This window comes from Sinohyriopsis cumingii, chromosome 9 (assembly GCF_028554795.1).
Source record: "Sinohyriopsis cumingii isolate HCF-2022 chromosome 9, ASM2855479v2, whole genome shotgun sequence".
Classification (NCBI taxonomy): Eukaryota; Metazoa; Mollusca; class Bivalvia; order Unionida; family Unionidae; genus Sinohyriopsis; species Sinohyriopsis cumingii.
This window is the reverse complement of record NC_142969.1, coordinates 6,244,378-6,268,056: the sequence shown is the minus strand read 5'-3', so window position 1 is coordinate 6,268,056 and position 23,679 is coordinate 6,244,378. Positions and strand designations below refer to the sequence as shown.

General features: G+C 35.3%; 1 protein-coding gene across 1 annotated transcript in view; it reads right to left on the bottom strand.

The window, feature by feature from the left end:
- Window positions 1-3,695: 3,695 nt before the first annotated feature.
- Window positions 3,696-23,679, bottom strand: part of LOC149791215 (scavenger receptor cysteine-rich domain-containing protein DMBT1-like) — a 234,366-nt gene continuing 214,382 nt past the window's right edge. Inside the window, exons 11-12 of the mRNA XM_089969688.1 lie at window positions 8,230-8,335; window positions 3,696-6,163 (exon numbers count right to left, since the gene is read on the bottom strand). Coding sequence (XP_089825814.1) covers window positions 5,920-6,163; window positions 8,230-8,335 — 350 coding nt within the window. The 3' untranslated portion in view covers window positions 3,696-5,919. The remainder of the gene's footprint in view (window positions 6,164-8,229; window positions 8,336-23,679) is intronic.

The window sequence follows — 23,679 nt, the reverse complement described above, 5'->3', positions numbered from 1 at the left end:
TTGCCGCATGTTTTGTACCACCCACCCCTTTATGTAGCACCAATATATGGAAATCGGCTAGACGAATTTTCTTAATAGCATGGCTTCTGTTGGAACAGATCCCTGGACATAAACTGTTCATGAGACGTTAAAATCAAAATCGTCTGGGTAGGGCTTTAATTCGTACTAAGTATTGATATAATTGATCCACACTGTGCGTGTTTTCATACCACTTCCAGTATGTTTGTTGCCCCAGTTCCAAGAAGTTCAATACAGCAGTCAATGTCAACTGAAGGCTTCCAAGACTAATAAATCCTTCAAATCATTCTCCTCTAAGCACATTATGACCACACAATGGATATCTGCAATTTCGCTCTTGTTGTTTCACGTTTACTTGAATCATTAGTAAGCTTTCTCGAATCCGAATACTAATAGTTCACGCCAAGCTCTACAAGACACGACCCAACCATCTAACACATCTAATTAATCCTATATCAAAGTGATATACATGTATACCCACCAATATCCTAAAGCCTTATTACACATAGTCTGTGATCTGTCTCTATTCAGCTTTATAAAGCTGTTGCCAAAAAGAACACTCATATTTCTTCCAACCAGGTTAGAGTAATATCAGTGCATGCTGTGAAGAGCGTTTCATCGGCAATAAGTAAGGATATCCAATTGATTCTTTTTTCAGTTGGGAATAAGGAGTGAATAGCCAACTCAACGTGAATAATGAATAAGCAGCCAAATGTATGTATGAGTGGTTGAACTAGGCATATTGTAACTGTTTTCTTATTCGTTATTGAAAGGGTAGCTGGTAACATACTGATTTATTCAATTAGAACTAAACAACCAACTTGATGTCAGTAAAAATATCCCAGTCGTAAAGAACAATATAGCCCTGTACATAAATTTGGAAGTCCCTTACATTACACATGTTGTCAGAATTGATCTAGTTCAATGTTGTGTATTCAGCATTGTGACTGTCATTACAAAGCTCGCATTTAGATGGAAATTGAGTCATCTGAAATATAACTCTCCACACCTTAACTGAGGTATTGTTAATTTTTATGCTTACAAAGTATGATATATTGACACTGTTCCGTGAAGCTCCACAATGTGTGCATCTATTTAAGTAGGTGCATAGGTTTGTTCAGATTGTTTTGAATAAAGTAAAAGCATTAACAAATTGCAAAATGATCGACAACAATTACTTTTTTTTAATTGTCCAAATATATGATAAAAATAAAGGTAAATGTATTCATTAAATGGTAATTGATTGTTAATATTTAATAATGTTTCAATCCTTCCATGGGTGCTCTTCTTCCACTGAATATTCAAATTTTAATCAGTATAGTCGACCACCCCTCCACAGTGGATATGCCATTGGTGTGCCTTCCGATACGCGGTGGTGATTCGTGGGAAGTTTTCGCTCCGTGACGGTGTTTCGAAAACTCTTGTGAGCTGTACTGTAAAGTTGCACCTCAGATCACGCAACATTTTTATCCACATGAATGGAAGAATCGACAGGCCGTTAGTAATATATTAGAATCATCCATCACATTGTAAAGATGTCATAAATAATTAGCATTACTTAAAAAAGATGTAATATATTGTTTCCAGTTACTACCAATATTTATAAAATTCTACTACGCAACATTTAGACACCAAACTGATTAAGACAATTCAGTAAACTGTCTCTAATATGGGACCTTGTATCGTGAAGGATGTTTACAAATGTACAAAGGTATACAAAGCTGCGAACTTGTGAGCCTGGCATCAAGTTATTGGAATTCCAGAACAAAACCTTTGCACACGAATATTAGTCCAGGAGATGATAAAAGAAGAGTTTGATAGTGTCTTATCGATTTTGTCCTTAGGATATGTGCATAGTGACTAAAATGCAAATGACCACTCCGTTTATGAACATATGCAGCAGTTAATCACAAGACACTCATTAAACACCAAATGACCTTGACATGATGCTCCAGATCTTACAATGAAATTTATTTTAATGACGATAAAGTTTAACTTCTATGTTTATGCATGTTTAAGTATACGTCACATCGTAATGGCATGTGTTTACTCATTTTTGTATTAGTGGGAAACACATCATTGTAAGTAATGGTTTTGAACTAATTCTTGATGATTTTATTGGCTATTTCTGTTTGTTTCTAGAAGTGTTGTAGGGCTACAAAAATGTATACACATAATGTTTAAAAATAACATTATATTACTGAATCATATTTTCGTTTTAGTGTGATATTTTATAAATGGATAATAACTGGATTTTAGATACTATTTAAATAAAGAATATGTGCTTTTCATTTTCCTTTCTATCATTTCCCAAGTGAAGAACTCCAGGATTAATCATCTTGAAATTATGTTGGGCCCTGCAAGAACCCAACAATCTATGGGATGATACTGGCAAGCTTTCTCACATAACCATGCTTGCGGAGGCAGGACTTGAACCCACGCTGACAGATTTGAGATTATAGTTTTCTGTAAAGGACTTAAGTCTGTTTAGTTTATTCCAGCTACAGTCAATCGCGAGAGCTTACAAAATTAGTACAAGTGTCATCTAAGCTATAGGAGCATACTTGTCTAAAGAATAGCAATGTAAGAGACAGCAGTGATTCATCTAAGTGCGAAAAAATAAATTACATAATTCATATAAGTTTCTGGTTGTAAACAACCCAAAATATACCATTGACGTTTGATGAACATGCTACATTAAAAACACTACCGTTTCAAATGAAATATGAAAACTATGAATGGGGTATATTTCTGCGTATTTTAAGTAACTGATTATGCAAGTCAAAATATACGACGCAGACATCAGTTTTCATCATCGGCTATTGGCAAATGTACTTGTAAAATAACGCAATTTCCAGTTAATTAAAGGTGTTTATTACTGAATTAATAACTGAATCATGTCGCATACATGACTACCTTGCATATAAATTAATAATAACTCTAGAAATGATGGGTTGGCTACCTACAGACAAAAACGAAAAATGAAACTTAAAAAAGCAATTGCAAAAGATGTAAAAAAATATATATTCAAAAGCTCAACTTGTTCAAACATTGTATCTATTTAGCAACACAATTCATGGAGAGAGAGAGAGAGAGAGAGAGAGAGAGAGAGAGAGAGAGAATGTGGGGGGGGGGAATGAAAGACATGCAGAAGTAACTCTATGATAGTTTAACTGGGGGGAATTATTCCATTTTTTTTTTAATTTTCTAGGAATGGACTTCACACATTGATCTATTAGCATTGGGATAATTATCTTAATACATAAATTGTAGTTAGATAAACAAACGAATTGTGACTTAGATGTACATGCCTACACAACACTAATATCTTCTTTTGCAGACCTGTTTTTCTAAAGAACGTTTGCTCTTATATGCCAAACAACACACATCACCCATCTCCTATACCATCCTGGAAGCAAAACTGCTTCAGAGCATCTAACAGTCATACTGTATAGGGTAGAATGAACGAAACAAGATGAATATTCATATTACTTCCTGTTAAAGATTTTGTTCTCAAAAATGTATTTAAATGGAGCATTGGAAAAATAAACCATATTTAGCACATACACCACCATAAAACTTCATTGAAATCGAGCAATTTATATAAAGAGAGAGAGTACAAGAGAAAAATGGAAATATAAAACGTGAGATACGAAAAAATATACAAACTATTAAATAAATGATACATATTTATTTCCATTATTTTTTCTATTATGTAATATACTATTTATAACTATAAACATGATAACTGTAGGGAAACTTAAATTATTTACGGTCTCAAAAACCTTCACACTGTGATTTATCAGAAATTGTTTTTTGAAATTCTATATACAATTTAATTTTCAAAGGAAAAACAGTTATATTGATACATTCTAGAATTTAGTTAGACATGTCTGTGAAATTCTGTTAGTTTTAAGCTATATACATGAACGAACTAAGTCAAATTCTTGAATAAGTTCTCCTTATATCGTAAACAACACAAATACCAGTCTCTTGAGACAATATGAGAAATACAGTATCAAAATATATTTCGTACATCTGTGACAACCTAACGATAATGTTGCATAGCAAAAACAAAAACAAAAAAAAAAAAAACAAAGAAAAGAATAAACTGATTTCTCATAGAATTTGATGACATTTTGTTTTCAAGACCATATCCAATATGACACTTTGGGAAATACATATCAGCCACGTATCCAGCTTTTAATGTTTCATTCGAAGTCAAACAGATGTCCGCAAATACATTCTTTTATTAAGATTGTTCAAAACATTTCAGCAAAAATGAGACGAAAAAGTAAAGTTTATTTAAAAAAACTAAATCAGCTGAGATTTAACCTACACAGTTTCAAATTTATCATTCAGGCCCTGGAGAGATAGGACGAAATTCATCCACATTGTTTAGAAGGAATTAGTCTTAACAAACGCCATTTACAACACACTCACTCAGAACTCGTAAAAAATGGTTTCTCACTTTGTCCCTTTCGTGATACAGGTTATAGTACAAAACCTTAAAAAAGATTTACAAATAATGTCTCTAAACCATCTTCAGTTACAAATTTCATCAGATATGATATTCCTTTTTCACACAAACGTAAATAATAAATCAAATATAAAATCTAGGACAAAGGTTTAAGGGTGTTTAGGTCAACGAGAAATAGTGGTAACTATCTTAGGTAACGGTTATGTGTTTAGGAAGTGGGAAAAGTCTTTGAGGTCATCAAAGGCATTGATTATCTTTATTTACCTCTATAGAAAACGCAAACAATATTATATAATGAGCCAAATATATCATGAGCAATTCATAACTGTTATTACAAAGAGATATTTAAAATGATGACACATCACATAATATAATACCATTAAGAAGGTAAAAGCGATGTTCCGATGATGAAGATAAATATGTATATATATATATATATATATATATATATATATATATATATATATATATATATAGTTGTATTATTGTTATAATGGATATTGATAGTACTAATAATAAGAAAGAAGATAATAAGTAAGCACGATACAAAATATATGTAAATAATAAGGGTGCCAATTGATATATTATTTTTTTTATGATCTACACAATAACACTCTTTCAAAGATCACAATTACTTCTTTGGGACATAATTATACCATTTGACCAATTAGGAGAAACGATAAAAATGTATTCCACACTTTGTAAGTTAGCAAACTGCAAATAATAGAGGTGAGTGCATAGCGTTGACAGAACTTATCTTGAAATGCGATCAGATATTTTGCAAGTTCTAATTATATTCATCACTTTTACAATGTATAAAAGTGTTGTGTTCGTGATTGTTTCTAAAGACTGCAAATTGCACTTGAATTATCGTACATGCAAACGCATGAAATAAATAATATTTATGCTCCATCTATTATTTAACTGGTTACCTTAGAGATCACAAAACATTTTATTGGTAAAAAGAAGGTTTTTTAAAAGAAATTAAGCAACCAATAAATGCGTATTAATAATTCCCTTTAGCATTTCATTATGATACAATAACCATTATGAGAATCTGACGTCACCACCAAACATTTAATATATCAGCATTTTGCGGGATACGTAACACAAAGCAAGATTGAAATATTAAGATAAAGTGAAGAATTGTGGGATTTTGTTCGCAAGGTTTCTTGTAAAGATTATTCTCTCTTTGTCTATGTATGTATCTATCTGCCCTGGTTTCTTGTAACTTCGTCAGTTCAGTCAAATCAGAATTTAGGATTAATCTTACCCTGTGACTTTTATTATTTTGTGTCTAGTCATATGACCGATATTACGATAACGTTTGAGATAACCTTTGATCACATAAGCATGCGAGCTTTTTACATGTACCAGTCCTGAATCATACAGCGACTATATGTATAATCGGGTTACATTTTTTAAATACAATCAATATAATCGCTTTCAAGGTTCCCTCCAGGGTTATTCGGTGATATGTATCCTTCCTGTTCGTCACTCTGAGATCTGTACAGTGCACTCCTGGACGAGATGGAACATAAAACCTCTGGTTCATTTCTGAGGTCAGTGTTTGTCTCATTGGGTCTTGCGTAATAGTGATCACTATCGTCTACAGGCGCCACATAATTTATGTACAGTAATTTGTCTGTATTCTTTACGACCATCCTGACAAAGATGGAAATACAATTTGAAACTGGAGATAAAGACATAATATTAGAGAGTACATTAAAAATTGTTTTTTCTAATTAGTCTGGAAAAGTATATATATATATATATATATATATATATATATATATATATATATATATATATATATATATATATATATGTGTGTGTGTGTGTGTGTGTGTTTGTGTGTGTGTGTGTGTGTGTGTGTGTGTGTAAATCGTAAACAATATTCATAATACATAATGATACAGTATGCATTCTAGTAGGCATTGTTATATCGTTATCATCTAAAAATTCTAACAGCAACATGAACTGTTTTTATCAAATGTAGCGTTGTCCGACAATATGGCATGTGATTTTCTATTACCTTCTTAAGTACGGAGAAAAGTCATGTTATCATATGAGATGTTGTTAACATGTTGCCTTCTCAATTTATATTGAGGTTTGTGAAATTTATATTGAGGTTTTGATTAACTGATTCAGACAATCTTTATTAAAAATAAATATTTATGCATACCTGATGGTCTGGAATTATTATCATATAATGCTCTATATTTATATGCCCTTTTCATACCATGACAAGAGTAGGTGCAAACAGTAATTAACTTTGATAGCATGGATTTTGATACAGGATATTTTAGATGCACTTTGCAGGCAGATGCGATAAATGTTCAGAATAGTAAAGGCTATTTTTAATTGAGCTATTTAAGTAATAGCTAATATCATTCCACTATTGAATTTATCTTTAAATTGCAAATAAATGTATAACCAGTAAATAGTTGTTGAAAATATTAACATAACAAGATGACAAAATATTATTGTCCATGAGAGTTGCATTTCCACCTGGCAGAACATAAGAGAGCACATATTCACATTTCATATATTTTGTATAAAACCAGAATATCTATAAACGATACAAATAATTAAACGACTATAAATGCTCACTTAAATAATTTAAACCCTTGCGTGCAATGATAAATAGTTTTAATCCACAGAATAAGACTTGAATATTTTCTTACGTTTTAGAGAGGTACCGTCAAGTTTAAGTCACATAATTACATGCTCGGTTGATATTTATTGGCCTTTTCTAACGTTTGGAACATCATGATAAAAATCAGATAATTGCATGTTAGGATGATATTAATTTACTTTTCGAACGTTTGAGAGAGGAAACATTTTGATAAGAGTCGCATCATTACAAGCAGGGTTGATTGTAATTGGTGAAAGAAGAGAGACCGTGATACACGTTAGATGCAATATTTTAACTTTTGTTTACGGTTCATGCACTAAGACGGGGTCGTCTTGACGAGATATTTCTATAGTATACGCGATCACGAGAACATATTCTACATTGTTAGGACTAGATAACAATTGCTATATAATAACATCATTATGCAGAGTGGACGAATCCTATACATATTTCTGTCGTTATATTGTGTCAACATGTCACGCTACATCAATAAAGACTTTACATACGTATTCCTGTGTTATAATATGTACTTAAAGTCATGCTGGAAAAATTGTAATTGTTAATAAACCCCGTTAACTAAATGTTCATCACGTTTACACCCCGAAAATCATATACTTTAAAAACAAATGCAAATTGGTTTGATTCAAAATCATTATTCGAAACAAGCACCCTTTGATACGCTTAGCAAAGATTTATTCACCTCTGTGCTGCTAAGCTTGCTTGATAGTGACAATAAAATAGAGGTCATGTTCTGCAGAAAATAGTATCAGTTAAAACATGTTGTATATTATAAATTTTGGTCAATAAGTAACACATTTACCTTTTATCTTTCATTACAATATATATTAAGGCCTAGTGCACCTGATGAATAAACGTCAATGTGTTGAGTATATAGGATGAGAAGGAAATCATTTATTAAAGGCACGCTCGTGACATGTGCTGTAAATTTTACATATCATTCAAGTTAACCTGTGTCTAATAGACGTACCAAGAACCTAGAAATCGGTTTGAAAATGTTATGTGCATTAAAGCATCACAGCCTGTCTATTATATTCTGTCCAGTGGATGCAACAATAATTTGTTTGTATCTTACCTTCGGTTATTTCGTATTAGCCAGACAATCGTAATAACACCGATGACAAGTAGACCCGCAAGTGAACCAACTGTGGCACGGAGAACAGTAAGTTCCTCACAGGAACCTGATATATTAAAAATTTGTAACATAAGTACAACTGACCTTGGGAGATATACCGTTATAGAAAGGCATCCCTGCATTGTGACAAGGCTATACTGAAGTCAATAGACATGCAATACCAAACCTGGTGGACGACATTTGACAACATTTCTATACAGAGACATAGCATTCCAAAGTGAATAATGAATCTGTGTGAAAGTTGAAGAATTATAAACTCTTACGTTATTATTCTTATTTTAAATAATTCACTTGCGCACATTTATATAGATGTATGTACATGCGAAGCAAAACATCTGGACTTGATTTCGTGAGTGTCGTCTGTCCGTTTAAATCCTTGTGACACTTTAAGCAGAGCAAAAAGGTTTGGTTAGAAATTGAGCGAAAATACGTACGATATCAAATACATATTTTGACATAACGAAATAAATTTGATGAAATACAGTTAACTTTGGAGAGATGCTTACACACATCATATGACTTATTACAATGTTAAGTCAAACCTGTTTAGCTTGGAGATATGATTTGCATTATTTTTTTAAATGTGGTCATGCCTTAATCGACAAAGCAACGTTTCTCTTTGTATCTGCTTTCCTTTCTTCTATACGTTTCTCATTCCACCCATATATGCAAGGATTTAAGAATGTGTGGAACTCATCATCAGCTTGAATATTTGGAACAAGCAACAACAAAGTAATAAAACTGTGCGCATGAATTGGACTTGACATATTCGATAGTGATGGATACAAGTATGCCACTAGAGTGCCAGGATGAACATTTGGTGCATTCTACGTGGATTCGCTTTGCAATGTAACACCTATATTGTGGGAAAATTTAAATTAAACGATTTGTTATTAGAAGGACTTACATAATGAACTTAATTTGATGTTGCTTCTTTATGAATCTAGGTATGTTAGTAACATCGATATCTGAGCATATACCGTATCAGGAAAGCATATTGATACATATTTTAAATAATGCGTAGGACATTCAAAACATTATTTGGAAGCACCTCTTATATCGTTTTGATGTTATTTATTCTGGTGAGTGTGTTTTTATATCTTAACTGTTAACACGATTAATAAAAACAAAGAAAAGTTCTGAAACATGAACAAATTCACATGGTCCGCAGGTATGGTTATCGGGTTGAAGGTTCATGCCATCAGGAGAGGCGCATACTTTAGAACCACCAGGTCGCGGGAAACAAAAATGGCTGCAACCATGGCTTTTATTTGAACAACCATTTGCTCCTAAAGAAATAGTTCATATGATAAAGTAAACGATCTAGAAGTCTATAATGGAATAGGTAAATGCTACTTTCTTCCACCAGTTATTTCCCTTTTTATGTCCACGTCTAAAATCATGATATGTATTTTATTAAATCGGGCCATACGATACAAGCCAAGTCAATATTAATCATTATCACTTTAAACAGCACTGCTTTAAAATGCAATATTGAACAATATAGATTTGTTAGAAAATTTGTTATTGAAATCAGTCCTAGTAAGTTTCCTTTCTAATTAAAATTGATTTGTTACGTTTAAATGATGAAATAAACGTCCTGAAAGAATGTCTTAAATGTGCAGTTTACCAGGCACATGTACTTAATATTTGACAGGACACTGGGAAACACAGGCAATCATATGCTTAAAAGGTTCTGAAAAATCTGGGACATAGGGATAATTTAATATTTAGCCTCCATTTTGTATCGCATTTATTGTAACCCTATACTGATCGAACTTTATCGCAAATTAAGGTAAGGAAAATGTTGTTGAAGATTAGGCTGAGTGAAAAACTAATTATACTTATGCACTATCCAGAAAACGCTTTTTTTCTTTCGTCGTTTTCGGACAGAATTCGGCAAGTGCCATTGTTGGTTCTTACATGTTATTGCAGATATTTTTTCAAACCTTGCCCTAGCCATTGACACTGACACATTGTTGCATTTTGCAGACTTGCTTTGAGGACGCCAGATTGAAAATATTGCTGTCTGAATTATTACTTTGGACAGTAAGATATTTCATTTTGTCTATGTTAGTGTTTTTAGATAGCAAAAACACAAAAAATCTTAATGTCAAATCTGCTTAATTAAACTATACATTAAATATGTTAAGTGAAATATACCCAATAAAGAACAAGAATAAAACAGAGAGAGAAATGCACCTCAGTTATATATTTTAACTATGTATTCGTCATTAAGATTACAACGGAACAGTAAGTTTGACATACACAGATTAGAGAGATAATGAGCGAGATATTTAAACGACATGTTATGATTTAAGTATGTCTTCTTTAAATTATTGATTTTAGACACATTTTCAGATGTTGATTGAGAGACATTGATAAAAAGACATGTTTTTGTCTTCTTCAAAATCAGCATTCAGTTTAAATTGTATTTTTCATTGTTACTATCTCAGTGACTACCAAAGTAAGACAGTAGACACCTTAATAGTAACGAAACGTTGCTTTAATGCTTGATACGTATCCTTGCCGGGAAATGTAATATGTTGGTTCCGTTTAGGCTGTAAAGCGAAAAACAACGCTAAAAGGGTTCGGTGACTTTAAAGAGAGCATGCATTTGAATTTAGGCCTCCATTTATTTACTGCATTATAGGGATAATGGGAAACTAACATGATGTCTTCCGTTCTTGTGACATTCTGTGGACAAGGTTAAATGGTATGTTGAAAGGTTTTAACACTATTTACCTAATATTCATTGCCTCATCACGCACAATTCAATACCATAAACCTAATAGCATACCTTTTAATCGAAAAGTACTCATAGTTACTTTTTATAGTAGATCTGGCGTAGGATGTAAAAGGGAGTGCTAAACATGAGTTATCATTCTTTACATAAAAACATTTACTCTTTATTCTTCAGCACCAACTACCTCTGATGAACATTGTAAAACTCTGACTGCTACCATCCCCATTTAAACCAAACTAACATTCATGTTCTACATGTATAACCATCAAAACCATATCAATCACACACATACACACACATCTCTCTCTCTCTCTCTCTCTCTCTCTCTCTCTCTCTCTCTCTATATATATATATATATATATATATATACATACATACATATGCACACACACACACACACACACACATATATATATATATATATATATATATATATATATATATATATATATATATATATAGTGTGTGTGTGTGTGTGTTTGTGTATATTAAAGTGTAAAAATATCAAGACTTAGGGACACTTTCTGTCTTTCTGTTGTGGTTGGTATATTCTCATGATTCAGAACAAAAATGAAAATTCACAAATACATCTCAAATATCCGTTGTTATATTCTTTTCACTGCCTTTCCTTTTAATATTTTGTCTAAGTACATATCTTAAAGGAATCCAAGGTTTGGTTAACGACAGAAGGAATACAAAGTACGTACCGTATTGAAAAATAACATTCTTTTAAATCCAGACGAACGAATCTCAGTCATGCAGGTGTATTTATTATATTCGTCAGTGCTCGATGTTTTCTGACAAGGAACGGTATTTTATATGATTATATGATTAAGGTCTATCTGACTGTCCCCGCCCCCCTCCGCGCAAAAAACGTCTAATGTCAGGGATGTCCCATGCTTTCTTTGTGGTCTGTCTGACACTTTTGTCCAAAGGAAAATGACATAACATAATAATATTGAGAAAGCATATTAAATAGTCCACGACAAAAGCGTGCATCTTACGGATCACATCACACTGCCACACGGTCATAGTTATTGTTCTTTCACAATTTCTTTCATCCTAGCTGCACCCAATTCCATGCAAGTATATAAATGTTAGCGTTCATAACCTATTGGTTTGATGGATCAGTGATTACTGGTTTGTACGAAGTGCCGTGTGTATGTGTGTAAGTGACTACATTTATTACATTTATTCCACAAGCAAATTCTTTGAAGATATTTTTTGAACAGTAAACGCAACGACATTGCAAAAGTTACATGATTTTGACAGAAGACGTAGCCTTAGACCATAATTACCATTTTGATGGCGTGATGAAACGTCTGGTATTACCTTCTCATTTCCATGGAAAATGTATGTCACATGTATGTTGTAAGTGTACTAGAATGTGTAATCAAGACTTACCTTGTTGCCATGACGAAATGAAACGAGCTCTCACAGGGTGAGTCTCCAGTTGTTTTCGACTTTTGATCGACCGATACAAGTGTAAGAAATGTAGAAATTTCAAAACAAAGAGCGATACAAAATTATAACGACTCCTCAAAGAACTGCTTTAAGCTACACCAACGAATCTCAAACATTCAAATAAGAAACTGATATCAATTTATGATGACTGACCCCGGATGATAATGATAAACTCAAAAATAGTTTCGCTCCTTATAATGTGTAAATTTTTAAGACAAGAAACACGTATTATAGGAAAAAAACTTGTTTGCATCAGTCATGCACAACTCTTTGGGAGGACAATCAGCTCAATTTATACTATTAACAAAGACGGAATACGTGGCTTATCTATGTCCATGCTTTCTAATCTCCACCTCAAAAGGAAAACTCATTAAGCATGAGCAGCTTATATGTAAACATCTGGTCTTTGAGAATTCGGAATTCACAGACTTTGTACCACACCACCAGTTTGCCTATGTTGTTATTAGTGAATATGTGACAGCAATCTCCCATTTCAAACGGCACCCAATGTTTTAATCTTTAGAAGACAGAGTCATTTCTTTCCACACACATAGTTGCCTATACATGATATACATGGAGGCAATCACCTACTCACTGAAGACGAACGCTTAGGAGCTTGGACCGGCAAGCCTCCAGAACAGACTATTTTAAGTTATGCCAAAGATGGACCATAAACATTCAGATACCAGAACAGACACAAGCAATGTTGAACTTCACATCGAGTGTAAAGTGAAGGGAATGACTTTCATATATCGTTTTAGTTACGCGGTCATTATTCTTTTTTTTTTTTTTTTTTTTTTGGAGGGTTCTCTCTCCTTTTGATCTTCACAGACCATTTAGGGAGGCCCTCCTGCCCTACATGTTATGATTGGCATTCTGTATGTTTGGCTATCGTGTTATTGCTTTTTGAAGTGTACTTTTTTGTATTTAATTTTTTTTTTATATTCCATATTATCTTTCAATGTATTCATCGTAGCTGAACATAGGTTTTTCTTCTGTCCTTTTTTCCTCTTGTTGTCTTTTTCTCCTTTCTTGTCTTTTCGCTTTTGTCTTTTCTCTAAGTGCTTTCCTTATATCTAGGCTTGTTTCCATTGTTTGTAGCAGTTCTGGATCTTCATTTGAATTTTGCTGCGGTATCTTGTTTATTTGGAGCGTTTCTAATAGTCTAGGTGTTTGTGTTTTCTGAATCTGTTGTAATTTGAGAGCTGTAACTTCTGAGTCATTTTCTTGTAGTGGTGGCTGTATTGGTATCACTTCTTTTTCTTGTAGACTTCGTTTTGTTTGTTTTTGGTGTAGTTTGCTTTCTAGTTGTTGCCCAGGTTCAATATCTTGTTGGATTAGCTTGTTATTTTCTTGTTGACTTTCTTGTATTTGCATTTGTATTTGATGTTGTTGTTGCTTACATCCCTGTGATTCGTTTTCTGGAGGCTGATCTCGAGTCTGTTGGTGCTGTTGTTGTTGTTGTTGACTTTTATTCCCCTACTGTTCTATGTTTTCTGGTTGCTGTTGTGGTTTTATTTTCTTTTGTTGTTGTTCTTGTCTATTTTCCATCACCTGTTGTTGCTGCCCTGTTGGTATCTTTGTTTGTTGTTGTTGTTGTTGCCCTTGTTCATTTCCTCGTGTCTGTTTGGGTTGCTGCAGTTGAACTTTTTGCCCTTGTTTTTTGTTTTCAATTTCTTTCTGTAGTGTAGTTTCTCTCTCTTGTTGTTGTTGTTGTTGTTGTTTTTGTTCTATCCTTTGCTTTTTTCCTGCTTGTTTCGGTATTTCTTGTATTTGTTTTTGTTGTCCCTGTTCTTGTAACTGCTGTTGTTGTTGTTGTTGCTGCTGCTCATCTCTTTGTTGTTGTATTGATTCTATCTTTGTTGCTGCTTGTTTCGGTATTTCCTGTTCTTGTATTTGTTGTCCCTGTTCTTGTAACTGCTGCTGTTGTTGTTGTTGCTGCTCATCTTGTGTTCTTTATTGTTGTTGTTGTTTTGGCTGCATATTTCCTATTTGTCTGTTGCTTGTTTTTGTAGATGTCATTGTTGGTCCAATATTTTCCGAGTTCTGGGGACATTTGAATGGTGTGTGACCTGTATTCCCACATCTATTGCATGTTCTGTCAAAAATGCATCCTTTGTACCACGTCTTTGCTAAGAATCCGAATATGTAAAAGGCTCTCTTTACTTTCTTCATGTTACTGCTTTCTATTTCTAATATCCGTGTTCCGTCTAAAATTGATGTTGTTTCTATCGTTCTATTCCTTGCTGAGATAACCGGGATATTGAATTTTTCCTCAAAGCGCTTAACTATTTCTTCTATTGGAATTTCCAGCGGGATGTCTGTAACATGTAGTTCTCCTGTTCGTTTTTTTATCTCCCTTAGCAATGGTTCTGGTTCTTTTATTGTCACTCTTTCTTTCCCAATACGTATTTCCCCATATGGTAAGATTGGTTTCTTCGCTTTTGGTCTTCTTATGTAGCCTTTGTATCCATTAGGGTTTATGGAGTATACTCTATCCATACATTCTGGGTGGGCTATTTTCATGGCTATCATTACTGTGGTTAGACAAGGTATGTTTTCCCTTTGTATGTGCCTCATGTCTATTTCTTGTGTTCCTTCCTTGTATTTACATTGTAGATAGCTTTTGTCATGCATCACTACTCTTTCCAGCTTGAAGAATTTCTCCAGGTAATTGACTTCTTTTCTGGTCGCCATATTGCCTCGTGTTGCACGCATTCTGTTTTCGATGTCTCTTTTTTCCATGTTGATTTCCGTTTGTTGATTATTTTCTGTTTGATTAGTTATTTTGTGTAATCTGATTCTTCTTACTCTTTTTGAGCTTCGGAGTCCGTAGTGGACAGTTCAGATAGTCCTGTGGGGGAATCAAGTGCTTCTAAACTGTTTGCTTTGTCCTTGCCATTTTCAGACGATAAAACAACAGACTGTACTTCTCAAGAAGGAGTATAAGAGTCATTGTTCACGTCCTACAAGAAACTTGAAATTCAGATAAAGACCAAGGCTTTCGTGTGAAAATGGAGGACCGCACATAATTATACGTTTTACAGACCGTTACAAATTGTGTACGACAAAAGAGTACAACTTCCCGATCAGAGAACACTACCGTACACGCAGATGTCATTATTGTGTAAAAATTCCATGGAAGGAAGGGAATGAATGTTCGATACATATTGGATTACCGTCTACTGTTAATGAACTGATTTCCCAAAATCAACTGGACTATGTGTCCAGCAGTGTATGTGTGTGTGATTTGGATTTTTAACGTACCTTTAACAATTTTTCAGTTATATCTCTACGATGTCTGCTGTGTGTCAGTTTATAGTGATGTGCAGCACTATGGCATCATGCCGCAGACATGTAGCATGGTATCCCACCCTGTCACATTATCCTGACACCAGGCCGACCAGGCCAGACCAGTTCATAAAACTCTAGGGGGTATAATTAAAAGGAATTTATCAATGTGATATAGTTTCAGAGACAATAAGGGCATACATAGGGTTTTTTTGCCCCATGGGACATTATTCGAAGGAGAGAAAGCACAATTATTATTATTATTATTTAAATCATTTTTTAAATCATTTTAGTAGTTGAAGTAATACTAGCAGTATTAGTAGCATTTGTGTAGTTGTTGTAATATCCTTAGTAGTAGTTGTACTAATAACATTAATATAATCAAACAGTTATAATCCTAACTGTGCGTGTATTGCCTTCAATATCTCACCTCTGTCTGCGGCGGTTCGAGTCTAAGATTCAGCCAATGTGGGCATGTGAGAAAGCCTGCCAGTAGCTTCTCGTGGGTCGGTGGTTCTTTCCGGGGTTTTCCGGGTTCTTCCTCCACCATTAATACTGGCCGCCATGTATAGCCTATCGTGATGAAAAATGGCGTTAAACCCCACAACAACAACAACAACAACTAATAACATTAATATAATCAAACAGTTATAATCCTAATTGTGCGTGTATTGCCTTCAATCGGTGGAATAAACACTATTACTTTCATTAACTGTGCATGCTTGCTCAGTCTATTAGTCAAATCTGTATATGTTTTAGAACCAAAAGAATGCTAATCACATTAGTGATCAATTTCAATGATCACATTGAACAGCCGGTGATGTGTGTGTGTGTGTGTGTGTGTGTGTGTGTGTGTGTGTTCGGTTGTGGAGGTTTTATGTGTGCGAACGCAGGTGCACAAAGGAAGATACGCTCCTTTCCTGGCATCGTCCAACATACACATTAACACTACCAGCATATAGTACATTTAGGCTGTCATGCACGTTGAAATGATTATATTCGTTATGATGGATAATTAACGAAACGGCAAAGAGTGATATCAACACTCATGCAAATACACACTCACACACCCCTTTTATTTTCAGGTAGATTTGTCTGTGGCCATGCAGGCTTTCAAGATGGTTGTCCCTTAGTCGGGTATCATCAAAAGCAAGTATACTATCCATACCACACATGCAATGTGACAGACATGATTGTATAGCCTCGCGCTATAAGAGAAACATTCTGAGATGAATTAAATCATCTTATCTGAGATTGTATTGTCGACAACAATCAGCCATCAACTGGTGCCTCATTTTCATGCTTGCAGGATTACTACACACACACTTACTCATGCACATACATTCGCACACATCACCTGTATATGACGAGCAAATAGCAAACTTTTTAAAAAGTAAAGAAAATACAAGATGCTAGAAATGTGATACTAATCGTGTATGTATAGGTGATATAATAAATATGTAACATGTACCTGGATATTTGATGTGTATTAACTCAGTCTGATAGAGAAGATGAATTCATTAAAATACGATATTTGCTCTCCAATCCTATTTTGAAATGCAATAAAGGTTACCAAGATCCATAAATGATAAAAAATATGTGCCTTTTTAGAACCAAGACAAGAACAGGGTCAAGATGAGAACTGGTAAGGTATCATTAGGCAACCGTAATATAAACATGCATTATGCAAAAACATTTAACATGCATATATGTGTACATAACATATAAAATTAAAGGCAAAAGTGGCTGGCATCAAAAACTAGAACCTATTTACACAAAATATATGGCAAACCCTTAACTGTAAACAAAGGGCAGCATAAGTAGTAACATGTGGCAGTTAGAGGTCAAACGCTAATTAACATTAACCTATTATTGTATATTGTATGTTGTATCGTGCACTTGCGTGTCAAGCTAGAAATGAATGTGGTAGATACAAACAGGGGTCAAACGATAAATTAGCATTGGGAGATAAAGGTGTATATAGTGTCAAATGGTAACAGTGTCACGAACCGGCTGACCTCCATTCACTCTAGACTAGGCATGTATGGGAAAATCTATGTGAAAGGGGTCTATAGGTTTAAAATGGGAATGGGTTTATACGGCAGAAATAATGATGGGGCCAAAGGGCAATAGGCAAGGATTTTAAGGATAAGTTGGAAACATAAATATACACAAACACAGAGACAAAACTTACATTTTTGGCAAAAGTGAAAAAGTATCTGTCCAAGGCATTTGAGGGGCCCTGAAAAGGTCGTTGTGGTTTGTTAACCAGATTTAGTTAACATAAACGGGATCTCACCTAGCTTCCTTTCTTCCGTAAACTTCATCTTTAAGCAGGGCCGTAGATCAAGATTCTCTTCTAACAACCTTGTCTCTTCATTTATTCTTCTCTTGCATAGTGTTGTATCGCTGATTCTGGTAATGACCCATGATACTTTCAAATATACTGGGTAGCTCGTATTGAACAACAACCCAAAAGCGATAGCAGATGATTCGACGTTTGTCCAAATGTTCTCTTGAGAACTGGTTAAGCTATGTGACAAGACATTTGTGTCTATTGTCAATGGTCGAATCGAAAGGATTTGACAGGTTTAGTCAATTTAACTTTAGCATGAGCGAAAAGTCTCATTTCAAATCAGAAGAGGGCGGGGCGAAACGTTAGAGGGCGGGGTATATAAGTGGGTCAGCATATATGCGACATAGTTTGAGTATGTCGGGATAAGCTTGCAGTGAGGACGAGTAGCGATGGTATGACGGCTGCGAAGAAACTGAGTCTAGTGGAGGAGGATTTTGGCGGATTTTCTTTTGTCTTCCTAAGAATGTGTACCGCTACCAGAACCGTTACCACATACTCCTTCGTTTACCTGAGCAAAAGATTTTGGCAGAAGGAAGGAGGTTTACATTTTTACAACAGATCAAGGGAACATAACAAGATTATGTGATTCAACAGCAGCAAGAAGAGGAAAGAAAACAACGAAAAGAGAAGAGAGGGCTCGAAGGAGCAGAATTGAATAATGACTGTGAAAACCAAACGTTGACAGTATTAGGGTATCTGATACAAATGTATCGATAGACTTTAAATGGACCCGGTTCAAGCACTCCAACCCAACTATCGCTACTTCTACGCTAACTACTACTGAGGTGCCGTCAGCAGCAGTAACCGCTACAAAAGCATATGTGTACCTGTGCAGAAATCTGCAACCACGATTAACCTTGCCATCTGACTTAGGACGAACTTGCGATGTCAGGAACGTCGATCAGCATGGAATTGTTTCATGCTGTGAATCTTGAATGCCGGATGTTAAAAGTCCAAGAAATGTACCTCTTTCCAAACACAGAACACTACCAGATATGCATTTTCTTCAGCTACTTCAACGCATGTTTTAGCCTAAAAACAAGAAGCCAACGACTATTCCTTCCGATGTCTGACTCACTTTATACTACGTAGAAAAACAAAAGAAGACGCTCGTTTGCCAAAGTCAATTAAATTGATTGTAGGGAAAATGTCACAACGACAGTGCTTACCTTAGATAGGGTACTTAGCAAATCTCAACCGCTACCTTTAACTGGTGGATGACGAATGAAAACTAATGAAATACGTGAACGTGAATGGTAGAGATTTGATCTTGGCCAGAAGAAGAACCAGAGTTTGTAGCTCTCGGCGTGTTTGAACACGTCATCATTGCAGCCTAGATGGCAGTCCATTCTCGCTTAAAATAGTAATGATGCTTACCGCTTTTGGGGGTCTTGTCCTGTTCTTTCATTCATCACCGTGATAATCCTCACCTAGCGGTCAAGGGGGGCCTTTATGGGATATGGACGGACGAGCACAAAGAATACAAGAATCTGAGTTTTGCTACTGGTGGTCCAGAAAATTGCTAACACCAAGAATGAGGCCCACAGGCCGTAATGCATGTCAGCTGCAACGTCAAAGAGTGACGCTGAAATATGTAAAGATTTAAGTTGTCACCTTTGGCGTGCTGGAAGAAGCTCTGGAGTCTGGAGGGGATCAACACTTTAATGTGACCACCTTGAGACCGCACAGAATATTACGACTACCAAACCGCCAAACCGTCGGACGCCCCATGGAACAAATCTAACAAATCTTGAACCTTAAGCGAATATGACTTCCAGACAACAACATTTTACTGTACGGACATGCTGAGTTGTGGTATATTAAATAGGAGACAAACAAGACTAACACTTCACTAAGACAACAAACGCAAAGCTAAAAAGATGAATCATTTCACACTGACAAAAATGAGCGAGGGACTCACGTTTACTGATAAGCTCGACCGCAATGCGGTGCCATGCTATCGCATCGATGCCTTACCATTTGATGTCATCGATTCAGCACGACATGGTCGCTTCACTTCTACTATCATCATAAAAATTGATGCTGAGCGTGTACAACCCTAACGATGGGAAAGCGATGATGTTTATTACAGTCTGCCTTACCTCCTTACGTACGTTCAATGTCAACGTGATGCCGTGCGTGTACCGCCCTACGGATGGCTTCCATACCTATGCAACCAACTCTGAATGTTACGTCCTCTTCAACCATATGCATCTGTCAATGAAGAATACATGTTGCTTCTCGCTTTGCCTGACTACTGTGACTTTGAAAGTAGATTCCAACTGTTCAAATGGAAATGGCATAAGTATCTGGCTGCACCTCCTTCCTAACAATTAGCTAAAAGTGGATTTGGTTACTTCGGAGAAGGAGATTAAGGCAAGTGTTATAGTTGTGTGTCATTTTACGAATGGGAGCAGAAAAATTCGGTACACATGGAACAAGTTCGATGTTCTCAAAGCTATCACTACATTCCTTCGGTGGGAGCTAAGAATTAATCTAGTCTTTGTGGACACTCTACTAGAAAGAACACTGTGATTTGCCTTTGATATTCAGATAACTCATTTACAGAATGTTTGTCAGATGCAAGTGAAATGCAAAACAAAACCAATTGTATCCACTTCGACACATGCGTTTTAAGCTGTGGTACCACTAGGCAATTAGAGCTTTGATTCTTTCATAACTTTTTCAAATTGACATACAATCAAAGTGGATGGCATATATCATAAATCATCAATGGCAAGCCGATTTACGTCTCTCATTTGGCCATGAACAATCACTGTTACAAACATTTGTTTTGTGTCATCGACGTCTTTTCCAAACTGGCATGGGTTGTGCCTTTGACGTCCTAAACGAGCTCGAGTTAGTGCTAGCCTTTGAAATGGTGTTCAAACAGAGCGGTCGCCACCCTTGACGATGGCAAACATACATTGGCACTGAAAGTCTGAACCAAGTTTTCCAGAAAGAACTCAAGAAAAAGACATTCGTTTGTTCACCACCGAGAATCCCAAGACCAATGCCGGATTCATGGAAAGTTTTAAACGCACATTAAAAGAATGTATGTGGTAACATTTATTGCATATATGAAACGCGCTAATAATATAACTGTCATGTTGGCCATATGGGATTTAATATTGGCTCATTTTTAATATGTATCACATATACATCATAAGACGACTTCCAGTGAAATTCCCATGTTGATAAGATTTTCCGTATAGGAGGAAAAACGATAACAAGCTTTACAAGATGGCTGCCACTGCGACAAACATATTGCACCTCAAATCAGCGCCATTGTATGGTATGGATGTGTGAAATGTTTCATGGGTTTCTTGCATGAAAATGAAAAGGAGTAGCAATTAAAGCAAAAACATACGGATATTAACGACAGTTAACAATGTATTCCATAAACTGTTCAGGTCTGTGAGCTGAAAAGCTAAATATTTTTTTTCTGCAACGTATATATTTTTACATTACAACAGTATTTTCTTTATTTCCATTATTTTTTTTAAAAAAAATGAATAATTGATTATAAACGGCTTACTACATCAACAACACGTGTACCTAATTAATGGGTATTTCATATAAAGCTGGTTAGTGAACCTTTTCTTTAGTCACGTGTCCCAAATATATTAGAGACCGATATTAAAAGTCAGTTGTTATAGCTAGTATTATTTATTTGGTTCAGTCCTAGGGTACAAAGTACTGAGATACATGTTTTGTGTTTTGACGGACTGATGCAATTCTGTATTACAGACACTTGGACATATACATGGACAGTCGTTCCATTTTGGGTCTTTGATAAGTCTCAGGCATACGTCCCTACCTCTTTTATCCTGTGTGTGTGGCTAAAGTCTTGAAAAAGACCGGGAAAACATAAGGAACATACAAGTGTAATCAGCTACACGTCTATTGATTTTCTATAAAGAAACAATAATTAAACCAGACGTAGTGACCTCATAATTATTCTTTGTTACTAACGATTGTATCAATGGCATGAAACAGAAAACATGTACATTACATGCAGACTTAATAACCTTTGCATTTCACTCGGCTAAGGTGCGGGAATGGAATGCGGTTTAATGAACAAATATAAAAACTCCGAATACTGGTTCTTTGGAAGCTGTGTCGTCGGTCATATGCTTTGATCTACTGGATATATCCAGCAACTTCGGAACTTTTTGTATCTTTGAGTCCGACATATTTAGGCACGTGGTAGGAATTCTACTTCTCGTGGCGTTGTAGTACAGGTCTCTCGAGTGTCCATAAACTTCAAAATCCTAACTTAGTTCAAGATATTGATTAAATCTGCAAGGCCTTTGGAAACCAGGTAGATTTTTCATTTAACTTGTTCAATGGAATCATGAATTTCAAATAGTACCAGTGGCTCGTTGATTTTGTGGTGGCCCAGATGTCATCCGTTCTACGATGTTGAGATGGGAATCTTATTTGCTATATTGTGGCATGGAATAATTTCGTAACCCACTTCGTTCTTGTTTTGCAAAGCTTGTCACATGTCTTTTCGGTGCGTATAAACTGTGAACATGACTTGATATTGTGGTTATGAAATGTGTGCATTCGTACTGATATTGCTTGTAACAGGTATCTGTGATACACTAGCTGTGCGTGTCTAGAAGTTACGTTAGCTGTGTTACGTGAAGGTGTAGCTTCCATAAACTGCTTAGTCCCATATAAAAACACATATGCGAACTTTTTCTGTCATTGGATCTCATCGACCTTCCAGTTACGACAGTTTAATGAGCGGGTGAAATGTTCACAACGAAAATCAGCACAAGAAATTTTCTCATTGCAGCATAGTCCGTCCTAATTCTCTTACCTGTATAACGGGCAGACTAGTTGTGGTGGCCAATAAATGTCACTTTTAAAGGATTGGGTAGGAAAGAGTCATTTGGAATGTTGAAAACATTGACTTTGTTATAGACAAAAATGGTGCACAAGAACTTTAGAAAGTACGTTTGGGCATCGGCTTGCCATTGTGGAAATGTTTATTGGAATCACATGTACAACGCCTTGCCTACTAAGGTCTTTGAATAATAAAGTCCCATAGTAACCATCTAAATCTCTACGGCGCAAGATACCACTTCATGAGTTGAGTTATATATGCAGACATACTATACTGGGTAACAATTTAAATTGCTTTGAGCGAGGTTAATTCTCAGAGAATCATTTGGAGTTTCCCTCTGCAATCACTTCACCCGAGATAAGTTATCAACAATCTTTGATGATAAAGGCAAGACTAGAATTATTATTATTTCCATTAAATATGATTCATTTGTGACCCCTATCACCAGGCTCATTGATGACGAATCAAGATAAATGTTTCCGACACACGACCGTTTCCTCTTCAGATTCAATGTAGAATTATTCCCGGTCTTTCTGAGACCAATCCTCACTCAAATTATGTCCATTCATGTGTGCTGTCTAGCAGTGAAAGGCTATTAGTTGTCATTTGTGCTCTCCACTCACTTCAATATCATGATAGGGATATCCATATACATGTACTACGCTAGGGCCACAC